Source organism: Gopherus flavomarginatus, chromosome 1 (assembly GCF_025201925.1).
Source record: "Gopherus flavomarginatus isolate rGopFla2 chromosome 1, rGopFla2.mat.asm, whole genome shotgun sequence".
Lineage (NCBI taxonomy): Eukaryota > Metazoa > Chordata > Testudines > Testudinidae > Gopherus > Gopherus flavomarginatus.
In genome coordinates this window covers 339,728,271-339,755,379 of record NC_066617.1, presented here as the reverse complement: position 1 = coordinate 339,755,379, position 27,109 = coordinate 339,728,271, and the positions used below count along the sequence as shown (strand labels likewise).

Below are 27,109 nucleotides of genomic sequence, written 5' to 3'. Positions count from 1 at the left end.
TTAGCATGGAAACCAGAAATTAGTCTTTAGGACACGAGTAACTTTCTTGGCAATAGGATCAAACTCAAACTGCCGTGATCCACGAAAGAAAGAGAATAACTCTAGGAATAAAAGCAAGTTGAATTATTATATTGCACAAATAAATATTAAGCTGTTACAATAAAGTTTGCAATGGGCTAGAAAAGACTATCTGAGCCATCCACTCTAGCAATTTGCAGAACTGTTCTATCTAAATAATATCCTATCTGACATAGGAGAAAAACAAACTATTCCTGATCATTAATCAACACAGTAACTTTACTGTCTTAGGGCAAGACTGTCTGTGATATCCTTATTCATGCTGAGCAATACCTTACTTCACAAGTGCTTCCATTAACTACAGTGGAACTACTTATGGTGTAAGGTACAATGCAGCATGAGTATGGGTATCCAGATCTGACCCTTAGTACTGATCTTTTCATAGCCTTGTGCAAACATTAATTGATTTTCAACACACCTTGGGATGTATTTTTATCGCTATTGTACAGGAAGGGAAACTGAAGCACAGAAAGGTTAAGTGACTTGTCCAAGCCACAGAGGAAGTACCGGAGCCAGGATTAGCCTGCAGATGTTTCTGGCTCTCAGTCCTATGCATCCCATTTAACCATGTCTCTTATCACTTCTGAACCATTTAATGCTTCCTTACCTGAGAGTTTCCACTTACTTTTATGCTGGAAAACAGCATCAATCTTCCCATTAATTCCTGGGAATTCATCTTTTATCAGCTTTGGCTTCTTGTCCACCGACTGTCTTCTTTCATCATAACTGAGGAAAGTTAAAAACAATATGAAGACAATTAAAAAATAAGCCAAATGCCATGTAAGCCAGCCCCGCTCTTTACAGAGAGCCCGTTAACAGTGAACTAAGTGTAACCTTCTGGGTGTGGTGTTCTGGCCCCTCCAATGGCACCTAAAGAGAGAGCAATAAAATGAGTCTGCTCTACAGCCTTAGCTAACAACCAGTTGGCTTTTAGCTCGTGCAGTAGAGGCTCATGCACTAAGCTCCAGAGATCCCCAGTTTGATCCCGCCCACTGACAACAAGGGTCTGTTGGCATTACGTAAGCTCACTGAACACTTAGCTATTCTTAAACCAGATCCATAGATGGCATAAATCAGCACACCTCCAGTGGCCTCAGTGGAGCTACACCAAATTACACCAGCTAAGGAGCTGGCCTCTTGTGTTAATTACATGTGCATCTTTGAACATCATTCCTAATCTGCAAAATGTTTATTGTTTTTCTGCCTAATAGGCAGGATGTGGAGAAGTGAATTATCAGCTAGTGTATGGGAAACAGAAGACTATAGTCTTGCCTTTAAAAACACATCATTGAAATGTCTACAAGAACTGTTTATCAGGAGAAATCTGTGTTTTGTGGGCTCATTGTTATGCCACATAAATTGAGGTGCCATATGACTACCATCACTGTGCCACCAGCACACAGGCTGTAACAAAGTGTTTGCTGTAATATTTTTACTCAACATAGAAATTAAATCACAATCATGTTCAAACAAGATGAATGGCTTGACTGAAGCTCTCCAAGCAGTGAGTTTTAGGAGCGGAGGATCAGATCGAATCCTTTACTCACACTACACAGTTTACAAACTGTAACAAATCTGAAATCTATGGGAGCTAGCCACCTAAATAGCTTTCTGGATCTGAGCAATTGTCACTTGACAGTGATCATTATGCTGCACACCATGGTCTCTTGGAACTATTCCACAGGGAAACAAGTCACATCACTGTGCTCCACATGTATAGGTCACCTATCACTTGTGCTAAAAGAGAATCTCCTTTAACTGTTACAAGTATATAGGCTATGACACACAAAGCTGAGCAGTTTTGATTGCATCCAATAGAGAGAATGGTAAACATGCACACTAGCCAATTCACCGCAATATATGGCACATGTTTTGTGGCATAATAATGCCATCTGTTGGAAACTGGACAGAGGAACTGGAGATGATAATCTGAAATTTTTTTAACCCCCAGAAAAGTTTCTGATAAAAGCATTGTGCACACTTTTTACTCAGAATAATTAAGAATTATTGTTTGCTTTAAAATGTGCAGTAAAGATTTAGATGTCTTTTTTCTATATGTAAGTAAAATAATTTAAGCAAAACTTTATGTATCTTTAAAATAACTGTTTCATCTGCCTTTAAAGAATATTATTTTTCTACAGGCAGTGGTGACAGTGTAAGAGACTGGCCACCCAGTGTGCTACTAAAGCATCATAAGGCAAATTAAGGGTACAGTTATTAGTGATGTGGGTTTTGTTTGCTCAGTGGTCCCTATTACCTCATACTCAAAAATGTTGAACATGAAATCTTACCTCCAATACTTGTTAGACACAAAGTAGTACGTTTTTCTTTTAATTGCTTTATAAAGAGCTGCATCAATTTTTTCACACCCTTTGGGAAGCCCAAATCACAGATTTTCTTTGGGTATCCTGACAGTATAGTATCTCCTTTGACCACCCAGAATTCATTTCCTATCAAGAAAATTTGTTGAAAACATTTTGCCAGAAATATCTATTGAGAATTATATTCCTGTGGCTACAGTAAAAAATGGACCATTGCCTTCTGTTATATTTTAAACACACCTGGCAAAATCCATTCCTCATGTAACTCTTCTGAATGCTAAGGATGGCCCATGACTCAAAGAGCTTACAGTCTAAGGAAATATCCCTTAATGATCACCTCTGTGCAGGTAAGTCGGAGGCCTGTTGGTACTTGGGAAGAAAGATTGGTAATATTTATTAACCTTATTTGAACATAATAAAAGGTATTGGTTTGACTAACATGCTGAACAAAATTTGGAATGTTTATTTTTCCAAACTATTGTGCCATTAAAGGAAGATTCAAGCAAAATATATGATGTTGCTTTAAGACAGTCAGCTTACTTGTCTTTAAAGAACATTATTTCTCCACAGAAAGTGGTGACAGCATCGAAAGTCAGATTAGGGCCACAAGTGTTTGGTGGTAGAGGTTCTGTTGGCTCCATGTGTTCTATGGAGACAACAGATTCTCTTGGATCTTCAGGGGGATTAGATGAAGGTCCTAAGGGAAACAGTTTAGAGAAGAAATTAAAACTAGTATTTGATATTATAAAATTCAGATAACTTCAGTGGATCTGTCATTTTTATTCATGCTATAGTTAATATAACCATTCAACATGGATTTCATTAAAAGTTATTTGAACTTGTTAGAGGCTATAAACAATGAGTGATTAATAATGTTTGATTACCATAGAAGTATTGAATGCCATTAATATCATCCTGATGAAGACGGAAAGTCTTGGAATCAGAGTATCGATAAACTGAGTACATCAGTGAATCAGGGTGTCTAGAATGGAAGAGTCCCAGTGAATGGCCAAATTCATGCTCAGTTACGAAAAACAAGTTGGAACCTAAAACCAGCAAACAAAATATATAAAAGAAAGTTAAGTCTTTTCATGTTCTTGCCCATCAATGTGAAATACAAGCCACCCAATTGCACTCAGTACAATAGAGGTTTTTAGTGCTTATAGTAAACTCAGATGTAGTTGAAATACAACGAAGTACAATGAAAATACATTGAAGCACATCAAAAGCGCAAAGGTGCAGTGCTTGTAGGCCTGATCCAGCATGAAACAACTCCAGCAGAGATCAATGTGGATGAAGGAGTCCAGATGTTGTGATGCCTTTGGAAAACTGGGGTCTGAGGAAGCTAATTATGTGGGATGGTTTTCAAAAGTGCTGAAATCCTAACTTAGTTGGGAGCTGTTAGTTGTTCAACACTTGTGAAAATCAGCCACTCACTCAGGTATCTAACTATGGATTTAGGAGTCAGACTTTAGGTACCTCGTTTTAAAAATCCTACCAAGCCCAGGTATGTAATATTAAGAGTTGTTTTACACACCCTGTGAGCCTTTGGTCCAGTCTTCATCCTCATCAAAGTGAGCATCTCCGCCAATACCATTGCCAGATGCGTAGGCATGAGCAGCCATCCCACCAGAACCATCAAAGGGATTGAAATTGTTGTGAACTAAGAATGTAACAAAGTGCAATAGAACTCTTTTTGAGTTTGCAACACTCCAAATTCCTCTGACATACAATTTTGACAACCCCATTATTTGTTAATTTTTACTGAAAACCAGAAAATTTTGATTTTCTAGTAGATCTGCAGACACTAAACAATTGGAAGTGAAACAAAAATCTGTCCAAATGGAGGAGAGATCATGAAGCCGTGGGTATTGAGTAAGGACTGGAGATGGACATGAATGCAGGTACAATGGCTTGGTGGGAGGAGAAATAAAAAGGAAAGGAAGGTAAATAAAAATAATGGCGAGCTGTTGTACAGCTTGTATTTATACAGTCAAACCACAAGACAAGTATTTGAGAAACCAAAATGATGACGTATCAGAGGGGTAGCCATGTTAGTCTGGATCTGTAAAAAGCAACAAAGAATCCTGTGGCACCTTATAGACTAACAGATGTATTGGAGCATAAGCTTTGTGGGTTATGCTCCAACACATCTGTTAGTCTATAAGGTGCCACAGGACTCTCTGTTGCTTTTTACAAAATAATCACATGACCTTTTATTGTTCCCTCCACCATCCTCCACTACTTTCTGTTCTCTTTACCCACCTCATCATGTCTAATTATGATCCTGCTACCTCCTATGCACATAGAAGAGAGCTTTGGTGGGAGAAATGTCCCTGAGGATCCACCCACATCATCCCAGTAGGGGGTGGAGTTTGCCCTCCTTCACCACAGAAAAGCCCCCGAGGGGGAGCCAGCCCCAAGCGCTGAGCTCTGTGGCCCTTATTTAGTAAAGCACTTTAACCTGTGCTTACCTTTAAGCATGTGAGTAGTCCCAGTGACTTATATGGAACGATAGTCATGAGTAAAACTGCCCTGATTCTGTGCAGATGTCTGCCCAGGCTGAACATTATACATTATGCACAGTCCCGTTGAACTACACACAGTGTGTAAAGTTATGTACAGATATAAATCTTTGCATTATCAGGGCCCTAGATTGTAAACTCTTTGGGGGTGAGGACTGTGTTTTTGTGTGTGATTGTATAATGCTTAGCACAATGGGATCCCCATCCTAATAAAAATGATAATAATGAACAATAATTTCAGGAAAAATCATTCACAGACCTCTGGATGGTAATATTTACAATGATTATATATAGATAGATAAATAGATAGATATATTTACCTCTGGCTGCAAAGGAGATAAATATATCTGCATCACCTCTGTCAACCCGGGTAAATGTCAATGGGATTACATTGCTCCAGACCGTAAAACTTTCTTGATGGCTGCATATACATCAACTTGGGCCATGTCTGGTGTATAGTTCAAAATCCTTTCAAATATAATATATGGAAACAGCTGAGTTCTTTACAATATTTATCATCTACTTAGAGCAACTTGTTTCCCTTTCATTCAAGAAAACCCCTCTACTACTGCATGGTTACCCGTATGTTAGGTTCCTTTTCCCCCATTTTGGTTGTCCTGCAAAGGTGGAGAAATCAGCAACATCAGAGACTCCACACCATAGTTTCTGTATCACCTCCAGAGTGTTAGAATCCAATTTCCCAGTCACCTCTAATCTGATGAATTCCTGCATTTCTTCGATTTTGTTGACTATGGGACTATCGCTTTACTATCTTAAAACAGGCTTCCCATCTGTCTTAAAACCGCTAGTAATTTTCCAGGTACTTCTGATGAAACACATATATATTAAGACACTAGGTTCTTTTTTAGATCTTGGAAAATAATATTAAATATTACGACATGAGAGCTACCCTGGGCTTCTGCTGCTTGTTCCCTCTGTGTCTCAAGAACTTACTTTGTTTAGAAACTTCGTAAAACTGAAATTAGTTCTCATTTTCCATTTATATTAATACCTTGACATTATCTTGTTGTGAGATAATCTGGCTACAAGAGTTCTGCATGAATGTTTTGCAATTGTACAATAGGATTAATGCTCAGAACACATTCAGAATAAACATTTGCCCTGTAAATGGAACACTTTGTGATAAAACACCTTAGACTTACTCTCTGTTCCAGCACTCCATGCAGTATTTAAAGACAGACAATGACTGATGTTTGAAGAACACGATTGAAAGCATGAGTTGCCAATAGCATTACATTTTATCATGTGCAATGATTCGGACAAAACGAAGATGCTGCTCCTACAGTCACTTATGCAAGTGAGACAAGAAGATTACTTGTGTGTAAAGTTATTCACGTTTAAATGTTTGTGGTATCAGGCCCCTAACTGGTGCCCTGTAATTTTAAATTGCTTCCCGCAAAATAATGTAAAACAAAAAAATAATAAGATGCTTCCTGGCAAATTTCTATGGTTCATGATGACAGTGCTGAATTATTCTTCAGAAATATTGCCTCACTTTGAACATTGCACATCCATTAAAACAGCACCCAAAACAAACACTTTCCAAGTTTTTGAAACCAAGTGCCCCCTTCAGGAAAATGAAACAAGTCCTATCCACTCTTTTACTCCACCATTTTAGAAGGGCAGCCTTGGGGAACTTTTCACAGACAGTGTGTCACACCCCTCCAGGAGGGCATACTTCTCTTTTTTGGGAAATACTGAACCAGACTATTCACTCCATCAGCATGTATAGGGTCAGATCCTCAGCTGGTGTAAAGCAGCATAGCTCCATTAACTTCAATTAACTCCAGCTCCGGATCTGGTCCTTTGTGTCTGCAATCATTACCGGAACAAGTTTCATATCTTCTTCTGCATTCCTTTTTGGATCTATTGGAAAAGCACAAGATGTGACACATAGTAACAGCAGAAACAGAAGGTTCTTCATTCTTTTGCTTCTATGTCTTGTCTTTATGAAGATCTCAATCTCCGCCCACTACATTCAAGTCTCTCACATATCCCTGTTTATATAGTACTTGTGTGCTTCATAAAGTCAGGTGTAGCCTGACTCACAGTTTAGAACAGCCTCCAATTACCAACAGAAGATATGCAAACACTGGTTTAGGCATGAAAAGCTTGACAGATTTCATGTGAACTGCCTCCCATCTCACTCTGCCCCTTTGCAAATTTTGCAGTCAGACAATATGATTAATACTCAGGAAACAAAATGATATTCCTTTCCTTTATAAACTCACTGTTTCTTCAGGTAAGAAAAATATTATTTTGGTTTTTTAAATAATCCAGCCTTCAGCGTCAGAACATTGATGAATGTCCTTAACTTTAAGCATCTGAACAACCTGAAATCTCTCAGGTGCACAAAGGAAAGCACAGATATAAGTCTTTGCAGAATTGTGGCCTCTAATAAGAAACAAAATGAAACCTTGGCAGGTTCCAGTTTTTTTGTAGTCAAGTGAAACAAGTGTCTTCTACAGTCACATGTATTTTGGGAGAAATCTCGTTGTTAATATAATGCCATAATCTGCTCACTTTACCCATTGGAATAGTCCTTGTGCTGTAAGACACTGAAAAAGCAGTGCTGACTATTTGCATCACTTCCAGGTTATCTTTAATAACGTTCTTAGCTCCATTGGAACCACCTATGTCTCTCTCTGCCCATTGTTCCTGCCTGTACTACCAAGCAACAATCCCATGCAGCAATTACAACTTGATTCTCAAGCCTGGTTGAGGTAAACTGAATGCAGGAATTGAGGATGGGGTAAAGGACTGTTGCACCACCACCTTAATTCTGGAGACAGTGAAGGAAAAGAACAATAAAAGCTAGAACAGTCCTTAGGAGCTGCTCTATCTTACACTGTGCTGAACATGATATAGAATAGCAGAAGTGCACTGTGCTCTGACTATATCTCCTCCTTCAACATGTCCCCCATAATCTATCACCACACCCCTGGTGCTCCCTTACACTGGGAGCTGTTAACAGGGTGATATGGGAATGTCCTGCTGGCTCTATCCTAACAGAATCTCCCTTATTCCAGGGGTGATTCCCAAATGGCCGGTTCGGCCTGCTTTGTGGCCCTGGTATACCAGCAAAGCCAGAGTACTGAGCCACCACAGAGCCCAGAATCCAGGCCTAGTTCTTATGCTTTGGATAATATGTTCCTCTCTATTGTCATGAAGCTTTCTCTCTGCTTCATATGGTGCATGCACCAATCAGCATCAGCATCCTGGATATTGGACATGAGGCCTTAGAAAGTCCCCTAAAATTCATAAGCTCAAATTCTTCACTAATGGTTTAACACCACTGTCTCCACCTCAGGGTGGAGAATTATCTTTTGTTTCATTCTCCACCACAAGGGGAACAGGATGCAACACGAAGTAGGCAGAAGGGCCTTCATCCAAAATATAGTGAGAGATGGCAATAGAAGAGATTTCTGAAAGGAGAGGTACATACATTACAGATACCTTTGCTGAATTATTTCCCTCTGGGACACATCAGTGGAAACCAGCAGAAAGGAGCCCCAGGGGATAGGTGTCATGATGAAGTCTCGAATATCTGCTTTCTCCCCCTGGATGGTTGGTTGGTCTTGTTGGAACAGGACACAGGATGGAGATTCAGGAGGAAGCAGACACTTGGTCATAGAGCCTAAATTTTCCACACTCATCATTGTTTGCATTAGAGGTCCCATCCACGGGGCACTGGGAAGGTTTTAGTGAGTTTGTTGTGGTTCTTCGATTGCCAGGACTCAGCAACATAGTCAAGCGTGCCCCATTACTAACTTTTGTCCTCTTATTCTTTTCCCTCTTTTTCCCCTTTTTTCTCTTTTCCTCTTTTTCTTCTTGGTGCTGTCCATCACCTACTAAAATCATTCACTTTTCTTAGTTTCTATATCATCCCATTAGAAACTTTCATAGCCGCAGAGATGTTTTTTGAGGCCCTACCCATGAAGAGATCAAACCTGGAAGTGACCTCCATAATGAGAATCTCTTGTTCTTCCACAGAGATTTGACTTGCTGATTGCTACCCTCTCCTTTCTCAAAGTCTCTCTCTCAGGAATGTCTCATACCATTGTCTGGCCCTTGCTATGCCAGAGTCTATACCCCCACCAGCAGCATTCCCTTGGTCAGAGCCACTAATAACAGCACCAGAAGAAGACAACATCTTCCCATGGGCACAATGCTGAGTAGAAGTCTCAAAATTTGGCCCTTTTCAACTGTGTTCATGCATGCAAGTTGCCAGTCAGCATATGTAAATACTACTTTAAATTGTACAAATACAAACCTGAAAGGAAGAAGATAAGAGTAGGGGTCCCCACATGGCTTGCCTGTGAGGTAATGAGTACGGTTTGTTCTGAAAATTCTTCACACACCCAGCCATATTCTGGCCACAGTGTACTCTGGCAGCAGTGTGGGAGCCACAGGCTAAAGTACAAGAGTGAAGACCCACACACGAGGAGCTTTTGAACTGTAAAACTGCAGCTCTGGCTGTGCCACTGGTGAGTGGCGTCTAACGAGAGACGTTTACATCTCCTACCTGGCTGCCAAACCCTGAGGCTAGTGTGTTTAAATATGGAGCCATAGGTATGTATTTTGTTGCTGAGGATGCCAGCCGCAGAGGGAGTGGCATGTACCTCTCTTCTGACAGCTGCATAAAGACAGTTCATGGGAATGAGATAGTCTTTGTTTAATGGCAGGGCTTGCTGTCTTGCTTGTGCCTTCTGTGTGGCTCCTGGTGGATCTCCCTTCCTTTCCAGCCTAGGGTGTGTGTTCCCTCCAGAAGCCTAATCTGCCATAATTTCCTCTATGACAATAAGGATGTTGGATCCACTAACATCACTTCATGCAGGAATCACTTCCAGGTCAATCTTCATGCATGTGTATCTAGATAGGGGACTAAACCCTGCCTGGCCAAGCAATGATGGAAGTGATTTTCCAAATCCTCTGAAAAGTCATCTCCCATTCAGGCCACATGAGAGCATTCATTTCTCCAGCGGGGATGTCCATATCGCAACTCCTCTGGAAATTGCCTGCTAGGAGCATTATAACTTTGGTTTCTCTTTCCTATGAAGCAACTCAGACTGGCCACTGCTGCATACTGGACTAGACTGAACAGTGATCTGATTGTTTATGGAAAATCTGGACTGTGTATATGCATTTGTTATAGCAATAAGCAATGAGATACATTCATAGAATCATAGAATCATGGTTGGAAGAGACCTCAGGACGTCATCTAGTCCAATCTCCTGCTCAAAGCAGGACCAACACCAACTAAATCATCCCAGCCAAGGCTTTGTCAAGCTGGGTCTTAAAAACCTCTAAGGATCGAGATTCCACCACCTCCCTGGGTAACCCATTCCAGTGCTTCACTACCCTCATAGTGAAATAGTGTTTCCTAATATCCAACCTAAACCTCCCCAACTGCAACTTGAGACCATTGCTTCTGTTTCTGTCATCTGCCACCACTGAGAACAGCCTAACTCCATCCTCTTTGGAACCCCCTTTAGCTAGTTGAAGGCTGCTATCAAATCCCCCCTCACTCTTCTCTTCTGCAAACTAAATGACCCCATTTCCCTCAGCCTCTCCTCATAAGTCATGTGCCCCAGCCCCCTAATCATTTGTGTTGCCCTCTGCTGGACTTTCCAATTTGTCCACATCCCTTCTATAGTGAGGGGACCAAAACTGGATGCAATACTCCAGGTGTGGCCTCACCAGTGCTGAATAGAGGGGAATAAACACTTCCCTCAGTCTGCTGGCAATGCAGCCCAAGATGCTGTTGGACTCCTTGGCAATGAATGTACACTGCTGAACTCATATCCAGCTTCTTGTCCACTGTAATCTCCAGATCATTTTCTGAAGAACTGATGCTTAGCCAGTTGTCCCCAGCCTGTAGCAGTACATGGGATTCTTCCTTCATAAGTGCAGGACTCTGCACTTGTCTTTGTTGAACCTCATCTGATTTCTTTTGGCTTAATCCTCTAATTTGTCTAGGCCACTCTGGACCCTGACCATATCCCTACCCTCCAGCATATAGAATTGGAAGGGACCTCAGAAGATCAACTAGTCCAATGCCCTGCTCAGGACCTATCCCCAGACAGGTGTTTGCCCTGACCCCCTAGATGACAGCCTCAAGGACTGAACTCACAACTCTGTGTTTAACAGGCCAATGCGCAAACCACTGAGCTATCCCTCCCCCCATCTATCTCTCCCCCCAGTTTAGTGTCATCTGAGAACTTGCTGGGGGTGTAAGTAATCCCATCATCCAGATCATTGATAAAGATGTTGAACAAAACTGGCCCCAGGACATGACCCCTAGGCCACTCCGCTTGATACCGGCTGCCAGCTAGACATCGAGCCATTGATCACTACACATTGAGCCCGACAATCTACCCAGCTTTCTATCCACCTTATAGTCCATTCAACCAATCCATACTTTTTTTACCTGCTGGCTAGAATACTGTGGAAGACCGTATCAAAATGTTTGCTAAAGTTAAGGTATATCACATCCACCACTTTCCCCATATCCACAGAGCCAGTTATCTCATCATAGGAGGCAATCAGGTTGGTCAGACATGACTTGCCCTTAGTGAATCCATGTTGAATGTTCCTGATCGCCTTCCTCTCTTCCAAGTCTTCAAAATGATTCTTTGAGGTCCTGCTCCATTAATTTGCTAGGGACGGAAGTGAGGCTGACTGGTCTGTAGTTACCCAGGTTCTCTTTTTTCCCTCTTTTAAATATGGGCACAATATTTGCCTTTTTCCAATCATACAGAACCTCCCCCAATTGCCACGAATTTTCAAAGATAATGGCCAATGGCTCTGAAATCACATCAACCAACAACCTTAGCACCCTTGAATGCATTAGATCTGAACCCATGGACTTGTGCACGTCCAGCTTTTCTAAATAGTCCTTAACCTGTTCTTTCACCACTGAGGCTGCTCACCTCCTCCCCATACTGTGTTGCCTAGTGCAGCAGTCTGGGAACTGACCTTGTCTGTGAAGACCGAGGCAAAAAAAGCTTTGAATACTTCAGCTTTTTCCACATCATCTGTCACTATGTTGCCTCCCCCATTCACTAAGGGTCCCACACTTTCCCTGACCATCTTCTTGTTGCTAACATACCTGTAGAAACCCTTCTTGTTACCCTTCACATCCTTTGCTAGCTGCAATTCCAATTGGGCCTTGCCCTTCCAGATTACACCCCTGTATGCTCTAGCAATATTTTTATACTCCTTCCTAGTCATCTGTCAAAATTTCCACTTCTTGTAAGCTTCCTTTTTGAGTTTAAGCTCACTGAGGATTTCACTGTTAAGCTAAGCTGGTCGTCTGCCATATTTGCTGTTCTTTATGCACTTTGGGATGGTTTGTTCCTGCACCCACCATAAGGCTTCTTTAAAATACAGCCAGCTCTCCTGGACTCCTTGCCCCCTCATATTATCTTTCCAGGGGATTCTGCCCATCAGTTCCCTAAGGGAGTCAAAGTTTGCTTTTCTGAAGTCCAGGGTCCATATTTTGCTACTCTCCTTTCTTCCTTTTGTCAGGATCCTGAACTCAACCATCCCATGGTCACTGATGCCTAGGTTGCCACCCACTTCTACTTCCCCTACCAATTCTTCCCTGTTTGTAAGCAGCAGGTCAAGAGGAGCATGGCCCCTAGTTGGTTGCTCCAGCACTTGTACCAGGAAGTTGTCCCCAATACTCTGCAAAAACTTCCTGGATTGTCTGTGCATTGCTGTATTGCTCTCCCACCAGATGTCAGGGTGATTGAAGTCCCCCATTAGAACCAGGGCCTGTGATCTGGAAACTTCAGTTCGTTGTCTGAAGAAAGACTCGTCTACATCATCCTTCTGATCCGGTGATCTATAGCACACGCCCACCACACATTCTGACAGTGTATGTTTATTCCGGGCCTGATACTACTCTGAATGCAGTCATTAGGTTTGCACATGACTTTTGACACCAGTGATAACAGGGTTGGATGCACACTACATAGACAAGATTTTAAAATGTGACTGGTGATTGTGGGTGCCTTGGATTTTGGGTGCTCAGTTTAAGACATCATAAAGGGACCTGATTTGGGTAAGTGCTCAGTGCTCTATCTATGAACAATTTCCACCTGGTGTTAACATAGCTATATCCAGTTCCAGTCACCAGATTAGAATCATAGGACTGGAAGGGACTCGAGAGGTCATCTAGTCTAGTCCCCTGCACTCACGGCAGGACTAAGTATTATCAAGACAATCCCTGACAGGTGTTTGTCTAACCTGCTCTTAAAAATCTCCAATGATGGAGATTCCACAGTCTCCCTAGGCAATTTATTCCAGTGCTTAACTATCCTGATAGGAAGTTTGTCCTAATGTTCAATCTAATCTGCCCTGGCTGTAATTTAAGCCCATTGCTTCTCATCCTGTCCACAGAGATTAATGAGAACAATTTATGTCCCTCTTCCTTGTGACAACCTTTTATGTACTAGAAAACTGTCCCCTCTCGGTCTTTTCTTTTCCAGACTAAACAAACCTAATTTTTTCAGTTTTCCCTCATAGCTCAGACTGACCTGAGCTGCATTCAGATTAGAGGCCTGAAGGATATAACCCCTTGTCACTCACCTGAGCCACCAAATCTCCTGCCTTTGCCATCCTACACCCCCATATTTAGCAATACCTTTATCTAGGGTTCATAGGCAGCAGGTTTGTAAATGGTTTGGTGGTGCCCAAAATGGTGGTGCCCCCCCGATCCCGCCCTGTAAGCCGATATAAAATGAAGCTACAACACGTCAGCACCACAAGATTACAAGGGTCAATTAAAAGTGGAAAGTCAGAAGGAGCACTTGCCTGCTTCAATATACGGTATTATATTTTGTTGCACCTGTTGTGACAAAGTGGGAATGTTCTTAATGTTTTCTCTGAATACTGTCTGGATGCCTCAGTTTCCCCCTCAAGGTGCCAGCTGAAGGTGTTGGGGACAAAGAGATCAGGTGGCCTCCTTGTCCAGAAGAGACACAAAGGCCAGAGGAGGGAGTGTCAGTTTGGAGCTGGCTGGGGAAATGGGGAGAGGCCCAGAACTTGGGTCTGGGCTCCCCACCCCACAAGATGGACCTTACTGAGGGGTCCTGTTTTCTGTACCTACAAGCTCTGTTTTAGACTGTGTTCCTGTCGTCTAATAAACCTTCTGTTTTACCGGCTGGCTGATAGTCACGTCTGACTACAGAGTTGGGGTGCAGGGACCTCTGGTTGCCCCAGGACTTGCCTGGGCAGACTTGCTGCGGAAAGCATACGATGTGGAAGGGCATACTGAATGCTCTGAGGTCAGACTCAGGAAGGAGTAAGTTTCTTGCCCTGGAGACAGTATGCTCAGAGAGAGGAGGCTCCCCCAGAGTCCTGACTGGCTTTGTATGGAGTAGTTCCAAAGCATCCCAGCAACCTCTTCCACACCATGCGCTTCCCAGAAGTCCACACAGGCACTGACACTCTCTCCTCTGGCCTTTGTCTCTTTTCCAGGCATTAGGAGGCCACCTGATCTCTTTGTTCTCCAACACCTTCAGTTGGCACCTTGCAGGAGAGTGGCCTAGGCCATCAGTTGCCCAGAGACAGGGTTTCGCCCATTCTCTGTGCAGACGGCATCACACTGGCTCTCTAAGGCTCTGCAACAATCACACCCCCTTATCTCACCATCTAGATCCTTGAGACATGCATAGGGGAAACTGAGGCACCCACACAGTATTCAGAGAAAACATTAAGAACATTCCCACTTTGTAACGCCTGTTTACAACTAGTTATATACTTTAAAGGGTGTAAAATAATCAAGTATTGTGGTAAACACAATGATACTCCAAACTGACCACCAAATTTAAGGTGCACATTTTTCCCCTCAGGTGAGGGCTCTGGGGTGGGGCAGGGGATGAGGGGTTTACAGTGCAGGAGGGTGCTCAGGGTTGGGGTGCTGGGGGCGCAGGCTCTGGTGTGGGGCATGGCTGGGGATAAGGAACTTGGGGTGCAGACAGGCTGCCCCAGGGCTAGGGCCAGAGAGGACTCCCCCACCCCCCACTGGCAACAGCAAGCTCCAGGGGAGGGACCCCTCCTCTTCCCTCTCTCCGGCAGCACAGTCACTCTGCACCTCAGTCACTGCACATGCTCCTAGGGCCTCTCTCAGGTCCAGAAATCCCACTTGCCTCCCCTATGGTGGGTACTGGGGGGGGAGGGATTGCCATCACGTGTGGCCTCCCCTGCTGCTGCCCCTCACCATAGCCTCACTGGGGATGGGGCTGCCCCTTGCCCAGCATGGGGCAGGAGTGGGGACTGCAGGGTGGTGGCTGGGGTGGGGGATAGGGTGTCACAAAGTTCACTCAAGCCCCAGCTGCTCAGGTCTAGGAAGCCCCTTCCCCCAGCTCCCCTGTGGTGGGTGGGTGGGTGCTGGGGGTGGGGGCAGACTGCCATCACATGTGGCTTCCTTCCTCCCCTGCTGCAGCCTGCTGCCCCTCACTCTAGCCTCACTGGGGATGGGGCTTCCCTTTGCCCAGCATTGGGCAGGAGTGGAGGCTGCAGGGGGGAAGGGGTGGATCACAGGGTCAAACCTCACCAAAGCCCCAGCAGCTGCTCAGGTGAGTGAGGTCGACTCCAGATGTCCATCTCCTGGCCGGAAGTCCCCTTGGCATCTCTTCCAGTGGGTGCTGGGGGACAGAAGAGAGGGCTCCCAAGCAGGTGCATGCCTCCTCCCACCTCCCACTCCCCCTCCCCCTCCTGAGGTGCTCCAACAGTCTGCTGGCCGCTGCTCTCTATAGCCTTAGGCAGAAGCAGCGGCAGGCAGCCGGCAGCACAAGCAAGGGAGAGAGGCACGGGCTGTTTTTTTTTCAGGCAGGGAAGCCCTGAGGTGGGGGAGAGGCGATGCTCAGGGGCACGCGAGGGGGCGGTGGAGCCCTTCAGGCAGGTCCAGGGGAGAGACCCAGCTCCAAATATTGATGGAGCACAGCTCCCATCCTTGAATATTCCTGGTGCTTGGGCGCCTCGAGCCCATATAACCTACCGCCCCTGCTAGGGTTATGTCAGTCCCTTCTGCTTCATTACAAAAGACACGAAGAAATTATAACAGTTCAGATAGTGCGTGATGATAGGATCAGTTGTTTAGAATAATATTGTAATGAACTGGGGGTGTGACTGCCCTCTACTGGATGGAATCAGAACTACTCAACTGCATGTCATAGGCCCTGCGTAAAATCGCTCATGTAGTCAAGATGTGCTTTAGGAGTAAACATACCAGTGCTCTATCACCAGAGCACAGTAAACTTCCATGTGGTCACAGTGTCCAGCATAATGCTGACGCTCAAGGTCCTAGATGTCTTAGAACTATCAACTCTTATGAAGCAGGGAGTGAACATATAGTGCTGTGATTCTATCTTCTTCTTCTACTATCTATCCCCTTCCCTTAAGACCATTTCCCTGAAGCTGCCCACTTACTTCTGCCTCTACTCTATGTGGCCTCTACACCTAGTGAAGTCCCTTAAAGTCATCATATTGCCTGAAAGGCTGAGCTGGGAGTTCACACTGCAGGGCAATTCAATTAAATTCACTGGCCCCTTCTCTAGAGCTGCTGACCAGAAAGACCAGGAGGCTGGACCAAAAGAACCCAAGACAGTTATATACACAAACATAAAATAGCTTTATTGCTCAGTGACAGCTTAATAAATAGCCTAAATACAATACTAAGATAAGTTAAAGCTATATATTAAATTTAACATTTCCTCTGTTATTTAAAATAATATTTATCAGAAATCACAGCTCTTATGTGGCTCAGACATAAAGTAAAAGATTAACAATACTGATTAGAAACAAAAAATTTATGAAAAACCATCTCTAACGCATACAAAATTGGGTTCTGTTTCTTTTGCACCATCACCTTGTGTGTCTGCTCTTATTTGCAGTCAAACCAACTATTGCTCTTCATTTCACGAATAACTTTCTTGGACTTGGTGTCTATCTCATACTGCTTTGATCCATCGAAAAAATAGAAATGTCCTAGAAATAAAAACAAAATGAATAATTACTTTGTACAAATGTATATTCATTCTCCTCCCACAGACAATGCTGCAAATTAAAATGTGTACATGTAAAGAATCACCCTTACTAATTTCTATAATGATTCTTGAATCTATGGAAATGCAAATTTTCCAGTATATTCAACTATCAAAGTATTTTTTTCTATTTACCTTTTTCCTGAAAAGCAGCATCAACCTTATTGCCAATTCTTGGAAAGTCAACTGATATGCGTCTTGGATAACCCTTCTCCATGGATTTGGTGACTTCATCATAACTGAATGAAGAAATGAAATGAAAATAATACATAAGCATGTGATATTTAATATTGAATCCAACTGACCTTTACAAGAAGTAAGTCCTGCCCTTAGCTAAAACTCACTAACCATGAACTACTGTGAACTCATTGAATTGTATCAATTCTTACTACATGAATACTTTCACCTTTACTAGTCTATGCACAGTTGTTCTTAGCTATTCTGACTAAACAGTTTGTTTTTCCTACTTGATTGCTGTTAGGATGCAAAGACATTTCGGTACATGACTTTCTTTGTGTTTAGGAGTTGTCGATGGGACTAGTCACCTGAGTGAAGCTAATCATACACATAAGACTTTGTAGGATGGGGCCTTGGTGAGCACTTAGTTATGTCTCACCCAAGAAGAAATATTGGTGGCTTTTGTGTGTGTGTGGGGGGAAGTGGTTACAAAACCTATCTATTTGTAGCAATATTTTCTGAATTTAATTTTAGAAGCAGATGGAGTTCAGTTCCCCACTACACAGGACAGCAGGGGTGCTGTGAAGTTCAGCCTTCCTCTAGCCCTGATCGGGTAACAGTTGAAATAAGAGGACGTGCTGGTCTTTCCACCCTCACACGTGTCCCAAGCTTCAGAGACTTCCCAGTTGAAATTCCGGACGAGGCCCCCCTGTAATACCAACAGACCCTGGTATTCAGCGGGTGGGATTGGATCTGGGACCTCTGGAGCTAAATGCATGAGCATCTACTGCATGAGCTAAAAGCCATATGGCCGTTAGCTAAGGCTGTAGAGCAAACTCATTAATCTCTCTCTAAGAGGTCTCGGTGCCACTCAGTGGGACAGAACACAAGACTCAGGAGGTGTATGGGTTACACTACCAGCTCTCCTACCACTGGAGGTGGGGCGTACCACTTGGGCGAGACAGCTCATGGTAGGCATGAGCTGCAGGGACACCACAGGCACAAAAGAGAACTCAGTCAGGGCCAGGAGATGGGCACAGGGAGCAGCCAAAACACAGGGTCCCTACAGGCCTGCATCACACACAAGGATCAGCCAATGCTGAAAAGGAGGGGGGTACCTTAAACTTGGACTAAGAACAGACACTGGAAGGGCAGTCGAGATTTTTACTGATGGATTTATGATGCACTCCTATTAACTGTTCTTTGCAATGACTCCGGGGCTCAGCCTGTGCTAATAATGGTGCTGGGCTGGAACTCTGCAGTAGAGCATTGGTCACAAGAATGAGAAAACAAAAATGACTAGAAAGAAAAGTGAAAGTAACATCTCTATTCTCACTGACCCAAGTGAGAGAAGGGCAAGGACAACAGATTTAAATGTCTCTGCTAAGCTCTGTACAAACCTGTAACACAAAGCCAGTCCCTGCACAAATTACACTATTATACTATAATGACCTGGCCACTGTGTTGGTGTCCTGCCTCCTGCTGGACAAAATTGGATAGGTTCACCTGTGTTATAGGAACATACTACAGTAAAAGGTACAGGTCACTGCTTGTGAGGAGCCGCCCGAGATGAGTGCCCCCCAGATCCAGCACTCCGCACCCCCTCCCATGCCCTAATCCCCAGCCCCACATCCCCTCCCACATGCAAATTCCTTACTTCTTAGTTAACTGGAATTCTTCACTTACTGGCACCCCCCGTTCTCCTAACATGCCCAATAAAAAGACTTTTACTGTACTAGCAGCAAATGGAAAATGTTCTTTAACTCGAGTGTTTTAAGAAGAAGAAAGATCTGACTTCTATCTCTATTGTCATTGAAATTCAGCTTAATAGTGGAGCGTGCGGTCATGAAATCCTACTCAAGGGAGCCACAGATTTGTCATAATTCCAAATGTAAAGGGTTAATAAGGCTTTAAAGAAGGTGCATGGATTATTTGCTGAGAGAATTTAATCTTACCTCCAATACTTGTGACCTACAAAGAAGTATGTTTTTTTGGTATTCTCGTCATAAACAGCGGCATCAATTTTCTTAACATATCTTGGAAAGCCCAGGGTGTGGATGTTCCTAGGAAAACCTGGATGTACAGAGTATCCACTGACAACCCAGTATTGATTTCCTGTCAAAAAAAACAAGATAGAAAAGTTCAATAGGGACTTTTGATGAGATTAAGTAGTATCTAAGTACAGTCGTGGCGCCTCCCCAAAGAAATGTTTATGTTCCCTATGGGGTGAATTCCATTGATAGCACTGAATTTGAAGATAATCCTTTCAAGCAAGGCAGCTGAAATGTTTAAGGTTTCAGGACGCTTGGATTTTTTGCTCTATAAATTCATTAGAGTAGTTAAAAAAATTTTTTCCCTCCATGGGATCTGGGATAGTTCAGAAACTCTGGAAATCAGGCCACTTAGTTAGGTGCCTAAATACGAATTTAGTTGACTAAATGTAAGCACTCCATTTTATATAACTGATCTTCTCACCTGCCTTAAGCACATCATTTAACTTCACTCTCAGTTTTCCTCTCAGTTATGAAATAGGCATAAAATCTTATTTCACAGGACTGTTGTGAGGTTTAATTAGTTAATGACTATGAAACTGCATTTTGAAGTGAAAAGTTATGTAAGTGCTAGGTGGTGATGGTTATTATTAATAATAATAATAATAATAATTGCTTCTTCATCTCCACATGTAAGAAGAATATCTAGAAATTCAATAGAAATACCTTTAAAAAGAAACACTTGATCCTTCTTGTCAATTTCATAAGCAGCTTGAAAGCCAGATGGTAGGGCTGGCCAGAAGGAAGAAATTAATTCATGCTCAATACCTGGGAAATAAGGACTCTTGCGCCAGATAAACCTGATTGAAAAGACAAGTTGCTTGCTTATATAATCATATTTTACCATTAATGCATGAGATCATCAACAGGGAAATTTAATAAAAATTCCAACTGTATGAGCTGTACATTTGTTCATCAGTTGCAGGTGGTGGGACATGCCCCCAACCCACAGATCATGTCCCCTTGGAGATGCAATGCCCATTTCCTAGTGCCCTCTTCGCTGCTACAGAGAAATCCTGTTCTTCTATTTATTTGCACTGGGGTTCTTCCACTCTGCCCTTTTACCTCACCCTTTCCCTCCCATTCCTTTGGTCCCCAGTAAGGCACAGGGCAGAGCTGAAACCTCTCTGTAATGCTGTGTCAGGAGGAATCCTTTTGCCCACCAAGTAAATGCAGCTATCACTTCAGTGCAATGTATCAGCTCTTTGACAGCGCGCAGCAACAGTAAACTGCATTTTTAGCAGGGACATTTAAGAATAATTTCTTCCATTGAATCTTCAGGAGGCATTTATGCAGGCAGAATGTCATTCCCTGAGTTGGTATTTAGCCAAGACCCTGGGGATGCCACTTTTATTCCATCTTGCAAGAAGTGCATTGGGATCTTTAAATGACCCATTAAAGGGTTAAGTATCAGATCTCATTGAAAAGATGGCACCTCTAACAGCAGAGTGTCACCAAGCACTGCAGCTGCAGCCTTAAGTCAATGCTGTCTGGAGGTGAAGAATGCCACCTACTGAATCACCAACTACACTTTCTATAGCCCCATAGTTTTCCCTTTAGATCTGCCATCCGCAGCCTGACACCAGTCTGTCAAGAACAATGCTTCATGTGATATGGCTGCAGGCTAAACTACAATGCTCTGATTGCACAATTGGCATGGAAATGTAACAGACCATGCACAGGATGACTAAGGATGATTTAAAATACTAATATTTACTCACCTGTCAGAAAGCCCAGTTACTTCGCCCAGGTTGCACGGGCAAGTAGAAATTTGTGAGGTTGTGTTGACTATACATTTGGAAGGAAATCCCCCCTCTTGAACTAATTGTCAAAGCATTGCCCTTACAAGTGTAATCTAAGCAAAACTTGATGTTGACAAAACAGAAATAATTTACCTGTCCTTAAAGAACATTATTTCCCCACGGAGACTGGTGATGGCATCAAAAGTCAAGTGAGGGTCACAGATGCCTGTGGTTGATGTTTCTGTGGGTGTTCCTTTAGATGGTGTGGAAGCTGGTGGCTCAGTAGAGGTTGGGGGTCCTTAGGGAAGAGGTTAAAAGCAGAATTGGAAGGTCAGTTAGTATTGCTATCCCAGAGCTTGGAGAACAGCAGTACTGGGCCAAATTCTCAGTTGGTTTGAAACAGTGTTTTCCCATTCTATCTAGGTAATTATATGGCCACCACTGAGCCATATTTTCTGAGCGCTTCACAATCGTTAATGTATTTATCTTCACAACACCCCTGTGGGAGAGGACAATGCTATTATCCTCGTTTTAAGGATGAAGAAACTGAGAGGATTAGAGACACAGAAGCTCTATGGCGGAACAAGGAATTGAACCTGGGTTTCTGGAGTCCTAACCTAGTATCCTGACCACTGCCTCTCTGATCTCCTCCTTGATATGAATGGAGCTGTGCCAATTCACATCTGCTTAGGAGCTGGCACAAGACTGTCACAAAGTTTCATACAGAAACGTATGTAAACCTTTCGGATTAGGGATGCCCAGGAAGCCACCTCTGCAGGAGGGCGGGGTGTGTGTGCCTAATGTGCATGAAGGGGTCGCGCTATGTGCTCCTCCTCACAGCTAACCAGCTGAGCTGGCTCGTGCAGATGGAGTTAGAGTGAGCCATGGCGTTACTGGCTTCTCATCCCTTTGACTATGATTAGCGCCCAGAGGACACAAGAGGGAACACAGTCCCTGTGTAAAGGTAAGAGCAAGGACTACAGTTACAGCCAGCCCCTGTACACTGCTCTTATGGCGGAGGTGCCTTACCCCCTTCACGCCCCCCACAGGTAGGCCACAGTATGGCTCTTGGTTACACATTCTCATCTGATTGTTTGTAACCTGTATGAGAGAGACTTTAAAAAAATGTGATGTTTCCTCCTTACCATATAGGGTCTGAATGCCTTCAACATCATCCTGAGGGAGTCTGTAGTTTCTGATCTCTCTCTGCAGATAGGCTGGATACATCAAGGAGCCAAGGACATTTGAATGATGAAGACCCAATGAGTGGCCAAACTCATGAGCAGCAACAAGGAACAAGTTGAATCCTAAAAATATAAAAAGCATAGCATACATGTAGGTTAAATAAATGTCCCTGTAAAACAATAGGAAAGGACGGGTGAGGTCCCAGAGGAGCGGAGCAGGACGAACATAGTAGCTATCTTTAAAAAAGGGAAACAAAGGGTATGTCTACACTGCATTGTAAATCTGGCTCTGTGGGACCTGGGATTGGGAACACAATGTTTCCAAGCCCATACTTAAGCATCCATACTGCATTGTAAATCTGGGTTCATACTTGCTGGACCCAAGTCTCATAGCCGTATTAGCCCATCCATATGACACTATACACACCCTCTGACTCTGGTCTGCAGCTTGAGCTGTGTCCACCCTGCAAAATGACAGGGCTTGGATCCAGGTCACAGTGGAACTCAGGTTCTGAACCACCACCACCCCATCCCCACCACCCCTTGAACCGCCCCACACACAAAACAGGGCCCTAAGACCCAGGTCCTTAGTGCTTGCTGATCTAAGTCAGATGATTTGTATGTGGACAGAAGAGGGGCTTTGGTGCAAACCTGAATAAGAGCCCGGGGCTTAGTGTGTAGCATTGATGTATGCAAAGAGGTCCAAGGGAATTATAGACCAGTCAGTCTAACTTTGAGTCATGGAAAGGTACTTTAAAAATTCTTAAACAATCACTTTGTAAGCACCTAGAGAATAAGAAGGTTATAAGGTATATCCAACATGGATTTGTGAAGAACAAATCATCCCAAACCAATCTCATTCTTTCTTTGACAGAATTACTGGCCTAAGTATAGGAGGGAGGCAGTAGATGTGATATATCTTGATTTAAGAAAGACTTTTGACATAGTCCCACATGACATTCACATCAACAAACTAGGGAAATCTGGTTTAGATTAAATTACAATAAGGTGGGTGCAAAACTGGTTGAAAAACCATACTCAAAAGTAGTTACCAACTGTTCACTGTCAAACTGGGAGGATGCATCTAGTGGGGCTTGTCTTGAGTCTGGTACAATTAAATATTTTCATTAATGATTTGGATAATGGAGTGGAGAGTGTGCTTTTAACATTTCTGGAGGAAAGATTAGAATTCAAAATTACCTTGATAAATTGAAGGACTGGTTTAAAATCATCAAGATGAAATTCAATAAAGACAAGTATAAACTACTTGAAAAATCAAACAAACAACTGCAAAATGGGGAATAACTGGTTAGGCAGTAGTACTGCAGATAAGGTTCTGGGGTTATAGTGGATCACAAATGGAACCTCAGCCACAAATGTGATGCAGCGGTAAAAAAGATGAACATGTTTCTGGGATATATTAACAGGAGTGTCAGATGTAAGACACAAGAGAGAATTGTGCTTCTTGCGAGGCATCAGCTGGACTACTGTGTCCAGTTTTGGGTGCCACACTTTAAGAAGATGTGGACAAATCAGAATGCATCCAGAACAGAGAAACCAAAATGATAACAGGTTTACAAAACATGACCTATGAGGAAGGTTTAAAAAAAGCTGGGCATGTTTAGTCTTCAGAAAAAACTGTGACAAGAATTAGTTTTTGATTCTGTAGAGGGTATTACACATTTTTTCCTCTGAAGAAACAAATATGAAGCCAGCCAACATGAAAGCTTCTGCAGAAATATCCCTCCTTACGTATAACCAAGGTTTTATTCATTTTGATGAATTCAGAGGCCAGAAGAAGCTATTATGTTTTTCTTAAATGACTTTCTGAATAACACAGGCCATGGAATTTCACTCCATAATTCCTGCATTGAGCCCCATAGCTTGTGATCCCATAATCTAACCCACGATAAAGCACACTAGAGAGAAGCACCCAACATGTACCACAAATACACTCATCCACTGAACACACATTGTTTTCCCTACACAAGGTTGTTAAAAGTTATCATCACTTTATTAATATATTTTGTTTTAAAAACCTCACCCTAAGGGCACAATTCCATGCCATACACTAGTAATGCCTATTGTCTAACTCAGTCAAATAGTCCATGTCCATGGTAATTCCAGTCACTCCACAGGGGCCACAGTTGTAGTCATTGCATTGACTTCAGTGGAATTACTATGGATTGTCAGAACCTGAACCATTGATTTCAAGGAGAATTCCGCTGAGAAGTACACCAGGCTCAGACCCTTTATATGTAGTTATTACTAAGCTGCATTACTTTTGTGCCCTCATCTCTCTCCAGTGTAAAAATGAGCTAATAGCTCTTACAATCAAATACTGCACAGCAGAGCATGCTAATACAATGGTAAGGGATACCTACCTTTCAAATCTTTTGTCCAGTATTCATCCTCATCAAAGTGGGCATCTCCACCAATACCTTCGCCCGGTGCATAGGCATGAGCGAGGGTTCCACCCACTCCATCAAAGGAAAAGAAGTCACCATGAACTAGAAAAGGATACATAAAAAGTGTGATTCTTCTCAATCAGGACTGTAAATAAAGGAGTCAGTACTTATCATTGACACATGGAGATTCTCTTACATCTAGCTGCAAAGGAGATCATTATATCTGCATTGCCTTCATAAACTCTGGTGAATTTCAGTGGGGTCATACTGCTCCAGACGTTCCAAGCCTTCTCAATCGCTTCATCTACATCAGCTGGTTCCATATCTGGTGTGTAGTTCAAAATCCTTTAAATGCATAATAAGGAAATAAATTTAGGCAACTAAAAATGCAACGAACAGGACATGTACTTAATGTTAAACATTTTGCTTCCTTGTTGTCTGTATGTTACTATTTGTATGTCTTGTCTTTTTAGACAATATGCTCCTTGATACACAATTTATGTCTACCTCTGTGTTTGTTTAGTGCCTACAACAATAGGGCTTTGATCCTCATTCAGGTTCCTAGGTGCTACCATAACGATAAGAATAAATAGTAAACATATAAAACTAATTCTTTCTGTAATTCCCAATGGCAATCCAGGAAACACATTGAAATATTACCTATATTTCAGATCTGTTTTTGTCCATCTAGGAGACTTTGGAAAGATTCTGAATTGACCGACATCAGGTATTCCACACCTGGGCTGCTTCATCACCTCCAAAGTATTGGAATCCAGTTCCCCAGTCACTTTCAGCCCAAAGAATTCCTGCATTTCTCGGATTTTGTCAGTTATGGGTTTGCTGTTCTTCATTTTAAAGATAGGTTCTGCCTCTGTTTTAAGTTTATAGTACTTTTCCAGATATTTCTGATCAGAAAAAAAACACCCACATTTTATGACATTCATGTTTCTTTTAGAATGTATAGAATAATCTTAATAGTTATATAGTTAGTCCTGCGATCTTATTATGATAAAAGACTAGTTCTTCCTATCAGCTTTATTCATATACATTGTTTACAATCATTACCTCAGCAAATTGCATGTCTTCTTCATTTTTCTTCTCTGTTTCTGGAACTACTGGAAAAGCAAAAGAAAATGCTACACAAAGTAAGATCTGGAATGCAAGACTCTTCATTTTCAACATCACTTCTTTATCCTACCACTAGTTTAACAAAATCTCTTAGTCTCTATCTTTTCTGTGCATGTCTCTTCAGTGTCCCAGTATATATATCACTTGGGTGCTCTGTAAAGTCAACAGTGACATGACTCACAGTTTATATCATCCTCTGATTTTCCACAAAACATGCACAATGCTACTTTTAGCAGTATGACTCACTACAGGTGACCTCGTCTGAAATCCCTTGATTTTGCAATGTTGTCAGAGGATGTCCAGGATACTTTCCTATTTCTCTCCTTCCCATTTTTTCCCCTTTCCTTTGTAAATTAGGCAAACATTTTCAAACCTGTTCAGCGCCAAAAGTCATATCTAGACATCTGCATAAATGTAGTCTGATTTTTCAGAAGTGCTAAAGGGCTGCAGTGTGAGAAAAAATATTATGTTAGCAAATGTTAGAGTTGTCTTAATCTATTAAGTTGTTCCAATTTGTTATCAGTAGTTGTCTTGTTTTATAGGCTAAAATTGTAATATGAAATTGTTTTGCTTTAAAATAATTTTGTTTTGTTACAAGTCTAGTCTGCTTGTTAAAATATTGGTTAACTGTCCCCTTTGCTGTTCCCTTTAATTGCTCGTTAGAACATTTTTTAGCCATTCTTTGTGTGAGTGCGGATGCAAATGTGTGAGTAAATAAGAAGAGATGCCAGCAGCAGATGGGATAACCACCAAAGAGGGAGTGAAGAAACAAAGACACCAGTATTATCTCCTCCTGATGCCAAAGAGTGCAGATTAACAACCCTAAAGTACAAAGGTATCCACCCAAAAACAAGAACAAAATTCCAGAGAAGAAGATGAAAGATGGTTATGTATACAACCAGTTCTTTGATAAACAATGCAAGCATGACACAGCAGGACCCATAGACTTGCATGAGAACTAACTGCTGTCAAAGATGAGCGAGAACAACAGAGCTTTGGGTTTGTTCTGCAATAACAACGGAGCATCAGACATGTCCAACTTGAGGCCCGGCTCCCTCCTTGTGTTCAGTCTAGCTGGCCACTAGGCTGACTCGAGAAACGATAAGGACTGGGAACTATAACACCAGCTGCGGAACCTTTTTGGTGTGTGTGTGTTTATGTAGATACCTATACTGACTTTGATGTTTGTTTAGCATTTTAAATAAATTCGTCGTATTGCCTTGTCCCCTGAAAAAGATTCTGTGAGGTTTTATAAGCATAACAGCAGTTCCCGCTAAGGTGCATCAGAGCAGGATTTTCTCCTGCACACAGTACAATATCTGCACAAGTTATTCCTTGGCCTCTTTATGCCCTACAAGATTGACCCAGGCCTGAGGACAGGGCCTCTGTGCATCTTGAAAAGTCAGTAGGATCCCTTCCCT

General features: G+C 42.5%; 1 protein-coding gene and 1 pseudogene across 1 annotated transcript; both read right to left on the bottom strand.

The window, feature by feature from the left end:
* Positions 1-8,604, bottom strand: LOC127043835 (stromelysin-1-like; annotated as a pseudogene).
* Positions 8,605-16,610: 8,006 nt separating this feature from the next.
* LOC127037098 (stromelysin-1-like) lies at positions 16,611-25,770 on the bottom strand. Its single transcript, XM_050928593.1, has 10 exons — positions 25,626-25,770; positions 25,221-25,465; positions 24,757-24,905; positions 24,537-24,662; positions 22,114-22,275; positions 21,122-21,266; positions 19,893-20,026; positions 19,131-19,290; positions 17,134-17,237; positions 16,611-16,942 (listed from the first exon to the last, which is right to left on the bottom strand). Exons 1-10 carry the CDS (start codon positions 25,740-25,742, stop codon positions 16,839-16,841), a joined length of 1,446 nt encoding a protein of 481 aa, XP_050784550.1. The 5' UTR covers positions 25,743-25,770; the 3' UTR covers positions 16,611-16,838.
* Positions 25,771-27,109: the final 1,339 nt, after the last annotated feature.